General features: G+C 37.2%; 1 protein-coding gene across 2 annotated transcripts in view; it reads left to right on the top strand.

Moving 5' to 3' along the window:
- Window positions 1–19,333, top strand: part of MORN1 (MORN repeat containing 1) — a 182,908-nt gene that overhangs the window by 64,421 nt on the left and 99,154 nt on the right. For both annotated transcript variants that reach the window (XM_072425997.1, XM_072425996.1), the window contains exons 9-10: window positions 5,594–5,717; window positions 7,552–7,727. In XM_072425997.1, coding sequence (XP_072282098.1) covers window positions 5,594–5,717; window positions 7,552–7,727 — 300 coding nt within the window. The remainder of the gene's footprint in view (window positions 1–5,593; window positions 5,718–7,551; window positions 7,728–19,333) is intronic.

Raw genomic sequence — 19,333 nt, 5'->3', positions numbered from 1 at the left:
AGAATGGGTTGGATAAAATAGAAAGTTTTAATTCAGTGTAAAAGAATGTTGTGGTTTAGAAATCTAATATTCTTGTAGAATATTTTCTTGTCTTGCTTCATTTTTATAACATGTATTCTGCCTGTCCAAAAAGAAAAATCACACGCTAATATTTAATTTAGCTTTGATTATGGCATGCATTTGCTGTGGTATCATAAAGTTTTTCTACGTGTCTGTGTCCCAAAGAAATGTTACCTAAGTAAACCCCCCCCCCCACACATATCTAAAAGTTCCAGCATTGAAAAAAATCTTTGATAAGCCTATACAATGTCACAACATTTTTTCCTATCCAGAGTTGAAGTATTTTTTTTTCCAAGATCTTGTAATAATGATGGCAGATGATGGGAGAGTTGGACTGCTGTGTTAAGTCTTCCCCAGTACATCCCAAAGATTCTTAATGGGGCTGAGGTCTGGGTTCTGATGTGTGACAATGATATGTCACGTTTCCTGAACCATTCTTTCACAATCTGAGCCCAATGAATCCTGGCATTGTCATCTTGGAATATGTCCATACCATCAGGGAAGAAAAATTAAACAACTGGAAAAACCCGTTTATTCAGTATATTGCGGAAGTCAGCTGACCTCATTTGTGGGGCACAAAATATTGCCGAACCCAGACCTGACCAGACCATAACACTGTCACCACAAACTTAAGGACTAATTTTGGCCACGCAGCATATACCCTTTGATGGTTTCCAAAAACTTTAGTTGAATGTGTTTAGATAGATCACATCAAGATCACAGTATTGAACAGCATTACAGTTATTTTAGCAGCTAAACCTGTATTTCAACTGCTGCTTGCCTGGAGTTTAGCATTAAAGTCAAACTGTCAAAATATGTTTGTATCCAATGTAGGACATGCAGTAGAAAACATAGATGGTCATTTACAAGAAAAATGTATAATTTGATATAAGTGCATTCTTGTTTCCTAATGGATGTGTTGATCACAGCAGCAGGGTTCCAGATCCAGTAGTGAAAATGTTAAATTTCACATATGGTAAATTGACATTTTTCTCTGCACAGCAAGAACTTCATCCTCCTCACCTTCTTAAAAGCATTCTTATTCAGTCAAGGTTTTCCTCGAGCAGCTAAGTAAGATTTAAAATGAGGGCCGAAGCATGAAAATCAAATGCAAAAAATCCAGGCTTTTTCTTTGAATTTCACAAGGTTATTTATAAACAGAGATTAGAGAGGAGAGTCAGAATGCATTTTCATTATGCATCTTTGAGATGCGTTTGGTGCTTTCCTTTGTGCGCTCTTGCCTTGCCTTGCTCTGCTGGACGGATACAAATATTTGTCACCTTTTAAATCTTCACTTGGATGCGTGGCTTTCTTGGCTCTATAAATCGTACATAAACTCTCACAAGGAATCATTTTTATAACAAACTGAAAGCTAACTTCACCTTTTTCACATTTTCTAGCTGTAGCATTTGTGGAGCCATGTTTTATTTTGCCCATTATGTGTTACTTACTTTTTTTTCATAATTCTTAACCTTGCCCTGTCCTTTCAGTGCCTTTCAGATTTTAAATTTAAAGGCCTATTTATGCTTAGCACTTTAGGTGCACAGCTTAAGTGCATAAAAAATTCTTCATGGTATTGGCTGTATGATAATATATATAAGGAAAAAAATATGAAGTAAAGGCTGGATACAAGGTGCTCCAGCCTTTACATAGGTGCAAGTTTCAAATGCAATGCCCAGTGTACCAGAGGTCACATATTGGGTATACACTGCTCCCAGGTTCACTTTGAGGTCTCACTTATTTTGCATGAATCAAATAGCTACAGAGAGCAAAGCGAGCAGAATTCTTCTCTGTATTCCTGCTATAAGTGTGTGGAAGAGCCACATTAGTCCCTTATCCGGCTATACTTATAGTGCCACCAAGCCCGATATTTATTGCCTATATACCCTAACCTGTGCATATGTGCACACTGTAAAGGTTATGTTGATAATAGGTTGGATCCATTTTTTTTTTCATGTATTTGATGTTAAGGTCTATTCAAAGCTTTCCTTGTGTTGTTAAAGGCAGCTGCAAGATCTGTACAGTGCTACACATTTTCTGTCTGCCCAAAGTGCTTTTGGTTGGTCTGCATTGTACTGTTCTTTTTCACCCTGGAAGGCATTATCCTTTTGTGTTTTTTCTTATGTAGCTACACATTAGGAAACACATTTAAAAAACAAAAAAAAAATCCACCATTTAAGGAGCTTAAGGTAGAACTAATCTTTTGAATTAAAAACCTGACATCCAACCGGTTCTTTAGGTCTGATTTATTAAAGCTCTCCTAGGCTGGAGAGAATACACTTTCAACAGGGGCAGCAGCACGGTAGTTCAGGGGTTAGCACTCTGTCCTTTGCAGCACTAGGTCCTAGGTTTGAATCCCTCCGGGTACTCCGGTTTCCTCCCACATCCCAAAAACATGCAGTTAGGTTAATTGGCTTCCCCCTAAAAATTGACCTTAGACTACATTAATGACATATGACTATAGTAGGGACATTAGATTGTGAGCTCCTTTGAGGGACAGTTAGTGACACGACTATGGACTTTGTACAGCGCTGTGTAATATGATGGCGCTATATAAATACTGTGTAATAATAATAATAATCAGTGAAGCTGGGTGATCCAGCAACCCTGGAATGGATTTCCTATCCATTTCATCCAATCCTGGATCATTCCATTCCAGGCAGATAAGTATGTTTTTTTTGCAGAAGAGAGATCTCCTGTACCTTCTGCAATAAAATCCTGCCTATTTGTGGTTTTCAAATGCAGGGCTGTAGTTCCTGCTTTAATCACTTGTCCCTTGAACATATAAGATATTCCTAACAAACCTAATCTAAGTACTTTCAAGGTATCCTGTATGCTCTAATCTTTCTCCCCTACTAATCACATTACCAAGGGTTTGATTGTTAATTTGACTACCAGGTCCAAGTGTATTATGACTGCATCATACTCACTCCCCTTCTTTTTATGTCATATGGCTGTCATGTTGGGGTAGAGAGAAATAATTCTATGCTCAATATAAACTCTAATTGTGTGTAAGCTCTAACACGGGACTGTGCTCCTATTGGTGAAAGGGGCAGTAGAAATGTCAGGGGATGGGAGATCTTATACAGTAAATAGAGTGACGGAGAAGCAAGGGGGAATTCTTACACAGTGTTTTGCTTCCATTGGTGAATGGGGTGGCAGGGAAAAGAAAGTAAATGAGTTCTACTCTCTTTCTTCTACTCCTGTGGAGGAGTAGAAGAAAGGGAGATCCTACACAGGGCATTGCTCTTATGGTGTTTAGAGCGAATGGGCAGCAAAGAGATGGTAAGAATTAAAATCAATACAGGGGTAATACAACCCCCAATCATCATTACCCCTCTAATGTGGTAATACATCAATCACCATTACCCCTGTGCAGTTTTTCTCACACTAATGCTTTCTAAGCTTCCTAAGTTTTTCCCATCAGGTTTTGTCTGTGAAACAAAACACTTTGAAAGTCATTTTATGTTCAGACTATGAACACTCAATTTACACTGGATTCCAAGTCCAAAAATAAAGCTGCATATACAATATACTCTTCACATCAGTCCCTCTGCTGGATTTATTGTAAAAAAGTAGAAAGGTGTTACTTCCTTTATTCCCATTAGTTTCAACAGAACAGGAAATCTGCTATCCTTAAATGGCACTTAATATTGTAGAGAGATCTCACAGTGTTCCCCTGGCTGGATCATCTGACGGTCTCATCTCGCACATGTACATCTCCTAGTACACCTGTGAATACTGGCTCTCTACATGATTTCAGGCTCTGCAAAGCGGCTCTATTCAAAAAATGAGTGCATTTATTACATTTACAATATCCTAAAATATTCTAAATGCATTATATTCTAAGGTGCCTCGGACTCTACCAAAATTCTAAGGTGCCCCAGGAAAGACCAAAAATACAATGCTGTCTCTGAGACATACTATTTTGGTTCCTGCACCTGTTTTACAATGGCAACTGGAAGGAGAATTACATCAGGACTTGCGTTTCTGATTCGACATAAATAGAGTTTTACTACCACTTCCTCTGGCTGTACAAAACCCAGCTATAAATAAACTGCCTTTAAATATGTTTCACGGACTCTACCAAAATTTGTGCTCCAATGCTATTTTGAGATGGCAAAAGCTAACTCATCTTTGGTGCTTAAAGAAAACAGCTAGCTACAGCCACCCATACATAAATAACCCTGAGATATACAATTCCAGTTGATGGAAGAATGCAGGAACCATACAATGCAGCGGCAGAAAGAGAAAATAGATTTCTAATAGACTGTTGGATATCTAAGCATAGTTCTTGCACAGGTTTTCAAATATGATGACAGTAGTGGCAAGGTCGATGGATCTTGCCACAATGTGGTTATAATTTTAAAGGTATACACAGTATAGCATGATTTTTATTTACTAAATCTATTAAAATTTTAGAAAATATGGTTTAAAAATGTACACAATTATTGATGGGGCAGCTAATTCAATTTAGTCATGTAAAAGATCACCTTTGTTAGATTGGTACAATAAAGGGAAAGCATAATTCAATTTCCATGATCACTTATTTTTATTGTATAAGGTTCCTTAAAAGTTAGATATGGTGGTGCCTTATTAATATTGTTCCTGTCATACACACTAATTCCTACTACAGACCCTCAGACATCCTATGCAAGAATAATCTATAGACTTTTTGGTTTTAAGCCCTTTTTGGAAAGAAGAACACATTTCTAATTTTGTCAAGGTGACTAAACACATCAGTTTTGCATTACGTAAGAATATAAGAACAAAAATCATTAAAGTGTAAGTAGCTCTACCAAGTGATGAATTATAGTGGCTTGTTGATTATTTTCGACTCTGTTTGACTTGGAAATGGTCAGATAGGGTTTTTTAATGTATACCCAGTGGGACAGGACTAAAATAAATCCTAATGTGGCTTGTACCACTTTAGAATTCCATGGGACCATTAATTGGAACCCTTGGGTCTTTCTGATGGGGCAGTGGCCACATATGAAGATAAATCATTAACACAAGACGTAAGTAATACAGAAACACGTTCATCTGGTTGTCCTTCATTTCATGCTAAAGCACAGGAAAACATAAAATATAATATTTATATATATAGATACATATGATTATCTCATTTACTATCCAGGATTTACATATTTGGATTCCGTTTGAGTTAAAAATATGTGAATCATGGATAAAAATTGTGTGACATTTATAAACAGACCCCTTAACCTTCACTTAAACATTAAACCAACCCTAAAAATAAACCACTAACCTCTCAAAGCCACATTTTCTGAGTCCTGTGCCAAGTTCTTTAGGTCCCTCGCCATTTGTCTATTAATTATGTATGCTGTGTCTGGTGTTCTGTACAGGAACATCACGTAATGGATGTGCCTTACTTCCCAATGGGTGGCTCTCATAATAAGCATTTACTGACATGCGGGTGCGTCAAGCCATACAGCCATTAATTGGGTTATGGGATGTGTTATTGGGTTTTTCCACATAAATGTATTTTTAAAATATTTTTTTTCTGATTTAACAGAGGAAAATGGGCGTGTTTTAAGAATAAGGGCTGGAATAAAATACACATCACCTGCTCAACTGCCAAGTACAAACATTCTGGAATTAATTGAAGATTTTGAAGAAAAGCCATTTCAAACTCCGTTGTAAGTACCTTGATGTACTGGGGTGGACATAATAATGTGAACACCAGTATTGTAGGACTTTTTTTTAGTTGTGTTGTCTTTCTTGAACTGTGCTGCCTGGGCTGATCTTCAGTGTTATACATGTTTCCCAGGGGTTAAAATAAGTGATAAATAAAATGGGTGACTTGTCAGACTTCCAAAATGAGCAAAATTGTTGGTGCCCATTTAGCTAAAGCTTCTGTAACCATACCATCTGCATTATTTTTGTGAAATCAAGGACATCAAGGTGTATATTAACTTCTGCTGTGGGTTTTGCTACCATAATTCTCCTTACTGTATTATCACTGTCATTCAATTTTGTTTTTTTGGCTACCAATCTTCTCCTTTGATGAAATCTAGGCAGGTTTAATAACATCAGGTTTTAGCCATATGCTGCAGTCATGAGCATGCATGAATATACCATCATTTTATACACTCAGGCCCCTGGTTCAAGTTGTCCTTTTGTTGGGCACATGTCCAACAGGAATATGGAATAAGATTTACATTTTTTATTTTTGGTGTGGTATTTCATTCCTTCTTTGATTTTTATCCATAGTGTTTTTGCAGAACCTTAAGCACAGGTGACTGCTACCTCACCAGTCCATAGTTCTTCCGGGATTCTAATCCAACTTCCTATTTGAACAAACTTAATTTAGGGTCAGGGCCATCAAGTGTCCTTTTAGATCTGTATTCTATTATATTATCATAAGTATCAAGTATACACCCCCAGCTTTCCCCAGCAATGCCCGATACTTCTGACATTCTAATTTAACTTCCCATTTGAACAAATTTCATTAAAGCATCGGATCCATAAACTCTCCATTTAGATCTGTATTCTCCATTGAGCAGCAGCAGAGCCTGGTTTAAGTTTTCACCCCCAATATGCTGATTGAACAGTTGTGGGGTCATGTTCTTTTATATAGTCAACTTTATTTCTTTAGTCAACATGTTTATGCTGCAATATATTTTATTATTATATGTGAATTTGCAGAAAATACTGGGACTTTAAAGGCAATCAGTTTGACACTAATATAACAATAAACATAATTCTTTAATTTTCTAAAAATTTACAAAATATTAAAAAAATTAAAATACATTACAACACTCATTGAGTATATTAATTTCAATGCTGTATCCTTGACCTGTTTTTTGGAACCCGTCCACTTTTTCAGGGGCAAAACTCCTGAAACAGACCCACACCAAGTGGGCCACAGAGGTTAGCAGAAAGCAGTAAGGCAGGTATCTCTCAGATCAGACAAACCCAATATTTCCAAAGATTAACTCATTAAGGTCACCAGCTGTGTCAGGTGACCTTAATGTATATTCATTTGTCTATGCATACAGAATACCAGGCTCAGTCCAAATAATTTTTGTACGACCTTTGTAGTATTAACCCTCCTACAGTGTAGGGGAATTACAGAAGGTTAATGTGAAAACAGATTATATTTCTATTTTTCCACAAAATATTTCATTATTTCATATAGAATACTTAATAATTTTACTGTATAAATTGATATTTCTTTTCAATATTTGCCTGAAGTTCAGGTTTAGGTCCCAGTAGGTTGTAGAACATGTTTCTCACTGAGTTTCTGAAACTTACAAAGCAGTGAAGGTTACATGAGACCACATTAGTGTATTGTGAATATTCATTGGATCTGTAGGCTGGACAGCTTTTCTTTCAAAAATTGTATACATGAGGTCCGAAGGGACCAATTTTCAAGTTTCTGATTTTTCCTGTTTTAAAAATGCATTCTAGTTCTTTTATTGTTTTTTTTAAGATACATAAATGTTACATAACAGTTGTTTGTGTTTGTAGCGGCTATGAATGTGTGAACTATCCTTTGTCATGTATGACCCATGAGAAGTTCATGCAGGACGACCATAATACTGTATCTACCAAGCTTGGAGAGGAATCATCTACTGCCCACCTGTCAATGGATGAAAGTGATCTCCACTCTGAGGCTGCGGAAGATCTCCCTGCAGGACAAAATGGTGAGTTAATGACATCTTCATGCTGAGTTTTTTTGTTATCACTCTTTGGTTTGAACCATATAGGTTGTGGCCTGCAGGAGAGTTATGCTGACCATGACCATGGCAATGTTGTGGGAATTTCAAACAAAGCATGGCATATATGCATACTACAACAGATCAGTACAAATGCTAGATTTTCATAATTGAAGATGATAGTTTTTGATAGTCCTGGGTGAAAATATAAATTTGGTACAGGTATCTCGCAATGTTGTTTGTCACACATCACTAAATGGCCATTAGTAATCATTTTGTGTGAACGTTTTAGAAACGATCGCTGTGGATACAGCAGTAAGTTAGCAGCATGGTCTGCTCTATAAAGAGTGGAAAGGGGAGCACCCTGTTGTGAGGACTACAACAGTCCATAATAGTGGTCCTTCATTTAGTGACCTGTCATGGCAGATAGCTAAACAACATCGTGGGACACCGACAATGATGCTAGATTTGCACCTAAGACCACAAATGACCATTTCCAGCAATCAAAATCTAGCTCCTGCACCAATCTTTAAAAAGCCTCTTCTAGGAAAAGGATAAAGAAGCAGATATACATAGAGGGGCTTTAGTGGCAAAAAATAATGAACTTTGCCTATTTATTAGGCAAACAGAGTACTACACCTAAATACCAGCCATAATATTACCAGAATTCAACTAAACAAGCAAGTGGGTTGTGAAAATATCAGGTATATGGTCATATATTCATATAGTCAGTTTAGTTGAAAAAAGACATATGTCCATCAAGTTCAACCAATAGGGAAATAAACGTATCCCGGATATAAAACCCTATAGACAATGTTGATCAAGAGGAAGGCAAAAACCCCTGGTACAATTCGCTCCAACAGGGGAAAAAAAAATCCTTCCTGATTCCATGAGACAATCGGATGTTCCCCGGATCAACAGTCTCTGGTATCTTTACTTTAAAGTCTTAATACCCAGTTATATTCTGTGCTTCTAAAAATCATCTAGCTTTTTCTTAAAGCAATCTACGCAACTTGGGAGTGGGAGTGATTTCTACATTTTCACAGACCTTACAGTGAAAAATCCCTTATTAACCAGATATTTAATTTATGTTACTCCAAATGCAAAGTTTCTTGTCCTTTGTAATGACCTTAAAGTGAATAATTGAGAAGAAAGTCGTCTCATGGCCGACCCGTTTTGTTGTATGGCTTCCTCAGGGAGATAGAGAGTTAGCAAAATACTAGTTTGTAACATATCATGACAAAGTAATAAATTACATTATGCTCAAAACCAGATATAATAAAAAGTAAAGTTCATCAGGTAAATCCTCTTCTTTATCCTTGTGAACATATTTTGGGATTGGCAGAAAGCAAAAACATTTTGTATATATTTTGGTGTGGATAATCTGATATACACTATTTCTCTTCTTGCGAAAAACATTTCCTCCAAAGCATTTTTTCAAACTTTGGTTCTGCCTTAAGTTTTAGTTCTCATTTTTGACAGATGTGTATCTTAAAATAACAATGGAATAAAAAACATTCACATACTAAGAGTAAGAGTTGTAGTTTTTCTAAAATGTGATGGATTTTGTTTTGTGGGTTGTGTGGCTGTTTCCATTATATATAGCATTTATTTTTTATATGTTGCCATGTCATTTTTTTCTGCAACTGGGACACTTCCATTCAAAAAGACGATTCAGAGATCTTTAAAAGGTAATGGCATCCTAGCTGTGTGCTAGGAACCGGCTCCGGTGCTCTAATGTGTTTAATGTATTATTTATTTAGCAGATTGCATGAAAAAGTAAATCTCAATATTATGATTCAAAGTACCCCATCCCCTAGGTATATTAGCACTTGAACTTCTGGTAGAATGAATAATAGTTGAAATCCCTGGAGTTTTCTGCCAGTAACACAGAGCAGAGGTGTATATATGAATTATATATCACCAGCTGAAATTGAAAACAAACATATTTGTTTCTGGGGAGAAAAAGCAAACATTTTAATTGCCCTGACCAAATATTCCTAGGAACTGATGGTGCTGTGGGTTGATTTTAATTTGTTTATTTGAAGCACACAGGGAATTATTAAAGACGTTTACATTTACAAATCATGTATAAAGCGATGATCATGGGTCAATTCCTGCCAACGTGCAGATCATTAAGCATATAAAATTGACACAAGAGGAATGTATTCTGTGGACTGAACTCCTTAATTGTAATGCTTCTGTGTTGTAGCACTGAACATTTCAGTGTTTTTGCACCTTCCCATTTTGTTTGGTGCCATGAGCTCTAATTACAATATTTGCTGCACTGCCACCAGCTGGTAAATAGAGGTATTGCCACACACTAAAGAAAACTACTAGGGGAGTATTTTAAAACTAATCCAGGTTTTACCTGTGTTTGTTCTGTAACAGGATGCTGCCATCTTCTTTTGTCTTCTTGTCCTGGAAGTAATTTTTGACCATCTTCACTGGCTAGGCTGGGATGCATCCCCTGTATATTAAAATTGGGGGTTATTAAAGAAAAAGATGAATTTATTTTTATTGTGCTGCAGAGTATTTGCTTTTTAGTGGGCGAGACAGCTGGGAGAAGTGTCAGAAAATGGCAACCAAAGCAGATAGTTTGACCCTGCATGACTTAAGTTTAAAGTGTGCACTGAGCCATCTGACCTCTAGCATACTTTTTGACTTGCATTATTCTATACCTCTGCCAACTATCTTCAAAACATCCCAAAAATGCAGCATTAGTGAGCTGATAAACTTTAATTTAATAATAGGAAAATATAAATCACCATTTATTATGAAATACACTTTTATTTACAACTAGTGTATCCAGTATACAAGTTGGCCATAGCTTTAGCCTTATTCTGTTGTAATCCTATAAACATGAGCCTCAAACTCTCAAACTGAGAGACAGAAGTAATACTCTGAGTCAATCAGCATACTACTGCTTTGCACAGTCAAATCATTCTGTAGTGTGCATGATCCTAGGTTTTCTATAGCTTTTTCTTTCAAAAGCGTGCATAGTTTTAAAGTAAGAAACAACACTGCTCACCAATGCAAGGCCTCTCTTTTTTTGTCCAATTACCCACCAGGTAAAGCTGTCTCGCCTAACTGTAGCAGTACAAAGTAAAGTCCCTGAGCTGTGGTTTCTGGTTGGGAAGGCTAAACAAAGCTGAACACAACTACAAATATATGCCAAAATGATCTTCTGTCCTGAGATGCAAACATCCTGCCGTACAGCTCAGTTCTACCTGCAAGGCACTGCTTGGAATTTAAAAAATATATTTAATGATCTTTGCCTTAGTACAGAACCTTTACAGCATTATTTTGTGTCTTTTGTATCAGCCTATATTTTATATTTAAACAGTATGTTTTTCTGTTTTCCTGGCGTTCAGCCTTAATACATCAGGAAATATCACAAGCGTTCATTGTGGGGCACTGTTTTCCAGAAATACATTCTTTTCATTGCTTAAATATACTCCTTGAACAGCTCCCTCATTTGCTATGCCTCCTCCACGCCAGACATTTTGTCTGAGTCACAGCGAGACCTACCTACTCACAGACTGACTCACAGCTTTGAATTACAAGTTGGGAATAGCTAAGCATCCAGTGCTATAGAGCTGCTGCAGGTCCCAGTCATACTGTGAATAATTGTTGCCAGCAAACACCTAAGGAATTTTGTACCAAGCACTGACAGTGGCATTCACATGATACTATTGCAGATTCCACATACAAAGGGGCTTGAGTGATTATTATACATTATATTTATCTGAAATGTCGACACCTGCAGAATCTCATTCAGAAAATATTTTCATGTGCCCGAAATATTCCATTCCATGGCAGTAATACAGATGGAAGTTTACAGACACTCATTTTCCCCACCAAGGGATAATATCAGCAAATTGTGTAGTTTTACCATCTGTGATTTCTGGGAAAAAATGAGATTTGCTTTGTAGGTTAATATTTCTGTTTCACCCATGACTTGCTTTTTACACGTTGGAAAGGGTAGAGAGACACTTTGCATGTGAAGAAAAATGTGATATATTTATGTTACTTCTTAGGCACCTTCCCTATCTTACTTTGCAGCTACCTTCCTATCCTACTTTGCAGCTAAGATGAGAGATACCTCTTGTTTCTTGCTGTTGTACAAAAAGGGTTTCCTTTTTGTAATGGTTACCCTTTTTATGGGATGTATATAACACCTTCATTTTCCTGCAAACTAAGAAAATAGTTGCTATCCAACACATTTTAGTGTACTGGATAGGTTGACCTCCCATTGGGCACTGTGGTTCTATCCATTGACTGATACATCACTACAGAACTACCGATGACAGTAGTATTAAGGACGGGTGAGGAAAACAATGGTGCCCAGCTGGTGTGGGCAGGAGTAATGGTTTCTAATGGAGGACTGGAAAAACAATAGTCTCTAGCAGGGGTTTGGGAAGAACAATAGTGCCCAACTGAGGTTGGGGTGAACAATAATGCCCAATTTGGCATGGGGGAGTACCTAGCAGGGGTTTCCGAACAGACAGTGATGCCTAGCAGGAGGTGTGGGACAAAAAGACTGCTCAATGGGAGAAGTATAAACATTAATGTCATGAAAAAAAAACCTTTGCTCGGAAGTCTGTATCCTGTGCTGCTGCTCTGTCCCTTTTCTTCCTTCTACTGCCAGGGCTTTAGAAACTCTCAATCACTGTCACACAGAGTCTTCATAAAATTGGAGCCATATGCTGGAACCAGCATTCTAGCACTTGGCTCCAAGACAGCCCAGATCTGTGGAATGCAAGGATTATGAAGACATTTACTGTAAGTATTTAGAAATGACCCTTCTAAATCCAAACTTGTGAAAATACAGCCAAAATGTTCCCTCTGAATTGTTTTGGAGATGCTAGGTCATCTATATATTTTTTAAAGCAGAGAGCGTTACCATTTAGTAGGTAAAGCAGCTGAAAGACTGTCCGCAGTTTTTGTAATGATATATATGGCTGGAAACACCACAGATTTTTTTCTTGCAGATCAGGTACATACAATGCAGCTTGGGTTTGAACAAGAACATTCAAAAGACAAGACTGATTATGATAAAAAGTGATGGTCATGGTGTTTGAATTGTTGTCCCATTACCTTCGTTGACTTTATTGTGAAATATAAACCATGTGATTTTGCAGGTAGTATTCTATGATTAAAAATAGAAGACTTCTTTTGACTATGGGGTACACTTTGGCATACCTTGGAAAATTTTCACTTTGAGTGATTTAGGGGCAACAGGTCATGTGCCTAAATATTTCACATTGTTTTCATTTGTACCTGGCTAGATCAATATAAACCTATGGCCAAAATCTTCATTTTCTTCAGTAAATTCCTCTAAATTTGAACTATAACAAGAGAAACTCTATGGAGTGCTAGATAATTCTAAAAGTGGTTAGGAAAGAGCACCAAACTCGGTATGGAGCAAGTGTGAGAAAACGTAGTTCAACTTTTGTTAAACAATAAATCATATAGGAACACACTGCTACAACACCAGTCCTCAGAAGGGTTCTGGTATTATGCTAATCAATACCTTCTCACTATATAAATTGCAGACAAGTCAGAGTATCCTTTTTTGGGGCAAAGTGTGTGCTACCGCTACTGCAAGCATTATGGCAGTGTGGCTACGAGTGTATTCACACATAAATATTCAACAAAAAAGCCAAACTGTATACAGGTATGAAAAACATACAATATTGCAGCTCTGTAATCCAGAACGCATCATTATTTTTTTTAAGGTTAAGCAGAGCCTGAATTTGACCTGGTATCATACTTTTCAAATTTCTGCACAGCAAGGCTAGGGTTGGTCCAAGACAGAAGTGGGTTAAAGGATGCAGGCCATCAGACTAAACATGTTACAAAAAAGTACCATGGCGGAAATCATTGAAATGCAAGTTTATTTTTTCCAACAAAGCTGGTTTCAAAACAATGTTCTGCCTATCTGGTGATAGTGCTGTGGAATGTCCCCTGTCCTGAACCCCTTACAAATTTTAATGTGCTCATTAGCTTCGTTGTCCCCGCTCCCTCCTAACTTCTTCAAGCTGTACCTTAAGTATTGAGTTATGGTTTAGTAAGTGACAGTGGGTTTCTTAGAAACCATGAGGTGGAACTGATGCTAAACAAATGGTTCATAGTAGGATCAAATGTCCTGATTTCTTCAAAGTTTCTCTCCTATATGACTACTCCTGATGTCATTATGAAGTTTTAATGACTGTGTCAGTATGTTCAACATCTGTCCATTCCTGGTTGATCTATAGAACTTTGGAATTGAAGTGTATTACAAGGGTCTCAGCTTGCTGTAAAAGGTAAATCGGCATAGTTTAACCCAGGCAGCACACCAGGTATTGGCATCAAGAGTTAATCTCCCCATCATTAGATATTTGAGAACCTTTCTCCAAAATAACTCATAGTTTTGTTTTTTAAGAGTGTATAAAAAGGCAATTTTTGGTTAGTTTTAGTAAGAAAAAACTCCTTATTATTGTCCCCACTGGGTTGATTTACTTTCTGTATATGTCTTGGTGATTAGTGATGGGTAAATCTGCCCAGGTTTGTTTTGGTAAGGGTTTGGTGAATCTTGTTTTACAATTTTGCATACTCTAACATTGAGGTCAATCCTGTTATAGTCTGTGGCTGGCCAATCTTGTTAAATTCTTACTTTTTGTATGGCTAATAGACAAACTCCAATAAAAATCTCAATGCTGCCGTGGTTGATGTGCAGTGATTGGGCTTATGTTTTGGCTTTGGTTTTTCAAGTAGTTTTATCACCAACATATGTATCACTGAAGACAACATTGATCTCCAAATACTTACTCTACTGATGTGTAATGGCTAGGTTTGGGCCCCAAAAACCTTTCTTCCTCTTCTTCCCCTACAGCCCCGAGTCTTGGCCTAATAATGGTAGCATTGGCACACATGCAGAAGCTGATGTTATTTCCAAACTGCATCTACTTCACACTGAACTCCAGAAGCTGCATATTGTTTGTCTGTTTCTGCTTCCTACCTACACTTGGAAGGTCTTTGCAGTGTTTTTGCTGATTACCTTAATACAGTTGGGCTATTCCACACAATGTCCTGAGTACACATTTGCATTTTTACTTTTGTGTGTGCATCTTATGTGGAGGGTACCTTCCCAGTTTGAAATTTTGAAAGCTGCCAAGGTGTGGCACAATGGCTAGTAAGCAGGCACACATACTGCTTATACACCAACAACACATATAACCAATCAGTCAAAACCAGGAGATTCCTCTTGAACCTCATTCATAGCCAGAAGAAGACAACCTACCTATTGTGACCTAATAATTAACTTTTGTGGATGGATGGGATTTTTAAGACAATGGCTGTACAATATATCATGGCAATATAAACTTAATATAAAAAACACAAAGAAACACATTTTCTGTGTAGAAATGCACTGGTGCCCTTATATACCCCTACTTCTACCCACCTCCCCAGTGCTTGCTGCAGTCCCTGAATAGATATAATAGATATAATACAAATACTGACCATATTTGTTGGTTAATATTTGTTCTCTATCATATCTCCAACGTAACATCATTGGAGCCTGGCAATTAGCCATTTGGACTCTGAACACTAAAAGGCAGAGTAGCAGCCTTTGCCATAAACATGAAGCAGCAGAGTTTAATTTCATCTGTTGGGCAGACCAAGGTTGTGTATAAGAGTGTTGGAGGGAAACAGGATGGTCTGTACACATTTGGTTTGAAATAATTTTAATTCAGGCTTTAATCCAGTTAAAAAAAAATAAAACTAACATGGACAAACAACCTTTATATTTGGAATAGTCAAACACAATTGAACCAATTTTATCCCTGACCTGTGTCAGTCCACTGCTCCTCCTTTGCCTTTGCTTTCTGAACTGAAAATAAAAGTGAGATCCTTTGATTGATGTAATAGGAGCTTCTCTTGATTTTGTCTGTGTAAGCTACGTTGTCATGCAACCTAATTTCATGTAAAGATTTGGTACAGACACATTTCTCTGTCTACATATTAACTGCTCTGGTTTGGCAATTGAAACATAGTACATTGGGCCTTATTTATTAAAGCTCTCCAAGGCTAGAGAAAATAACCTTTCATCGGTGAAGCTACATGATCCAGCACCCAGGTTCACTGATGAAAGTGTATCTGGTAGTTTTTTAGTGATTTCTGTAAACCTTTCCAACATTCCCAGTAGGCTAGAGTACTGCTTTAATAAAATGTTTCAGTACTTTATCTTTTACCCTCTTATACCAACTGTGTTCAATGTGTTGGTGGTTTATGTAAAATATTTCATTTTCTTTTGGCAGATGCCGGAAAAAGTACAACTATTCCTTTTGTATTTATTTAGGCCCTGGGACAAGACAAAGTGTTAAGTCTCCTCTGATGTCCTTAGATAGTTGGCAACTAATTCCTGTAATTGAATTATTCTCATGAGGTTTGGGATGATTAATGGTGGCAAGCTTCTTAGACAAGAGGGGTCGATGTCACAGTATTTATCCTGGATTTTGGGTGGCATACCGTCCATACAGCCTCCCTAAAAAAAAGAAAAATACACAATGCATCATTAATCAAAGTGAGGACTTTACAATATGTAATTTGAACATAGAAAAATGCTCTCTTTCAGCTTCAACAAGTTAAAGATATTGTTCTTGGTCTACAGAAAGTTGTATGTGCCACTAAACTTTAGAATCAAATTATAAAGAATGGTGCAATGGAATGCAGAAGTCTTTAAAGTAGAACTATGCCACAGCAGGTCCCCATAGATCTTTCCATAATGTGCAAGTATGCTGTAGATATTTGCATGTTGGGCAGAATTATCTCTTAGAATTTGCGCTCCAACGATGCAAAGTCTGGGCTCTCCTCATCATTATTGCCATGCGATTCTTGTCTTCTTGCCCTTGCTAGGCCATAAATAATAAACAAAAGCAAAGACAAGAGACCCATATAGCTGTTTTAGGACTGATGGATGAATGGGGTTTTTAAGGTTGTTACTAAAATACAAACCTTAAATACATATACTGTATATATATTTATTAGAAAACAACTCTCTAATAGTGTATATAACATACAACAACAAGTACTATATGAGTTCATGTAAAAAAGATATCAGGAACATGGCTAGATTCTTTCTGAAGTTGATCCTATTTTCCTGACATGTTTTGCAAAGCTTCCTTGGGGGATAAAGGTGATTTGGAATTTCAGAATAATTATGAGATATACCACAGGTTGGATGTACTTTCGAAGAGAGTTTGCTGGGTGTCCCTCATTTCGCAGGGCAGCCATTTCAGTGGAGTTCAGAGTTCCCATACAGGGGTTTTCCCAGAATCAGAATTGTGGCCTGGATCTTTTTACCACCATAGAGTTTTGCATCAGGTCAAGGATCATGATAATGAACAACACGTACCACAATACTTGGTGTGTGTGAAGAAGTCTCAGCAGGTTCCTCCATGTAGTGCTATGCAGAGGGCCAGGGCGTTATAAATTTTGAAGTCCTGCACATGTACACAAGTGGTTATCAGTCTTGCCTTGTCCTGAGGATGATTTCTACCAAGCAAATAACTTGCATGGAGATAATCTGTTCTTTTTTTAATTTTATAGATTTCATGTTGGTGCGTTGTCCATTCAGTGAAATTATACTAATAGGTACATGACCCTTTTATACTTGCATTGTGGGTAGAGTTTGATGCAAATGAGTCCATATTCTTTGTAACTGCTATAAAAAAAAGTATGAACCCCATGCAAGTTAGAAAAATTAAGGCAAGATTATTATAATGAAAATAACTAATTATATTTTTTACACATACCATAATATGTCTAATACTGCAAGCTGTGTAACTTGTAAAGAAACCTAATTTTATGCAATTATTTTCTCCTGAAATTATGCACATCTACTGTCATTTTATTTGCAACTTTTAATTACTTATTAGACTAAATTAAAAATAATATAAGCAATAATTTATGGCAGATCGCTTTAATGACAATTACAAAATCGTTTAATTCTCAAATTAAAAATCAATACTGTTTGTTCTGTTTTGATTAGTATTTGTAGATTTTATTTATTTTCTTTGTTTATTTTCAAAAATGATGTAATTTGGATTGTTGATTTGAAGAGAAAAACCCTAATAAGGTCTTATTCCTATTATTGTGTTGTGTTAACACAAACCTCTCTATGCGTTAGGTTGGCATTGGTATGGGCACTTTAAACAAACCTTAACAATGGCACTAATGAGCAATGTGCGGTCATGTATTGCTATTGTAAGTCCCTGGTCCAGCAACAGTGCTCACCAGACGCCAGTCCCCCAATCTACACCGTGCAGTTCACCTATAGTAAGTCCAATGCTCAGCCTTGGGAGGCTAGATAAACCAGGGTTGGCCCCAGGACTTGCACACAAGGGATGCCGTCTGGGGAAAGACTGACCAGGAGCTCACAAATAACACAGTACAAAGAATTCCAGCAGAGGCAAGTCTAAAATACATAGCCAGAGGGCATACACAGGTAATCAGTGCACCAGACGAGGTATCCATTGATAAAGACATAGCAGAGTTGGGGTCACTGGCACAAGGTGAGTCCAGGCAGCATACAACCACAGGGTCAGCAACAGTAAACAAAATAGACACCAGCACCAAGTCAGCTCAACTTAACGCTACAACAAGAAGTGATGACTTGGAGCAGAGAGTCTATAAAGTCCTAGCAGTCAATGGGAGTACAGAATATGTCAGGAACTAATCTGCACCTAAAATCCCCTTTAACTTTGCACAGCCTCAGCATATGTGCTGGGGATACATAGAAACTACATAGATCCTAATTCCTTATTTCTTGGAAGCCTGCTAGACCCCAATATAAACAACCAACATGTGTTTCTAAGCTGTTAGAAACCACTTAAAACCCAAATCTGAAATATTTGCTGTGATCTTTGGGAATAAATAACTTCAAATGTAGGCCCCTTTTAAACTTCTAGTCAACAACACTTAGTTAGGCATTACTAGACACCATTCAACTACTATGCAGTTTCTAGTATCAGCCACAGTGTTTTACAACTGTATTGTCATGCAATTGAGCAGTGTGGTTCTTCCTCCAGAAGAAGAAAAGCAGCCATGTGGACAGAAGCCCTATCGCTTCCAGAAATTGGGCCATGATCCAACACTGCCGCTTGTATAAAATGGTTTCCAACTGCTTTCATTCAGTTGAATGGGAGTGGTTAGTAGCGCAGTTGAGCCTGTAGAAGAACGCTGTGGTCAACCTCCAATTTTGAAATGGCTCTAAAAGCATCTACAATGGTCATTGATGGTTTGTTTTTAAGCTCCACTGCAGGGTATACAAATATCTTAATATTAATAGTCTGGGAACTAATTCACTTTAAAAATATTGGTTTGTTAAGGGGAATGGTTTATTATGCTGAAAAAATGTAATGTAAAGAACATTTTATGAGCCATCCATAATGATATCAACCAATGCTAACATGTTTTTAAAGCTTTATTTATACTAACTAAATGTAACATACTTTTCATAATTTTGTAACGAAAATATATTTGAATTAAAAGATTGTTTTATTTTTTTTGTAACTGATGAATGGATATACATATTTTCTGTAGGGCGG

This window comes from Pyxicephalus adspersus, chromosome 11 (genome assembly GCF_032062135.1).
Source record: "Pyxicephalus adspersus chromosome 11, UCB_Pads_2.0, whole genome shotgun sequence".
Classification (NCBI taxonomy): Eukaryota; Metazoa; Chordata; class Amphibia; order Anura; family Pyxicephalidae; genus Pyxicephalus; species Pyxicephalus adspersus.
Note: the sequence above shows the minus strand (reverse complement) of the source record. Positions and strands in the feature narration are given on the sequence as shown.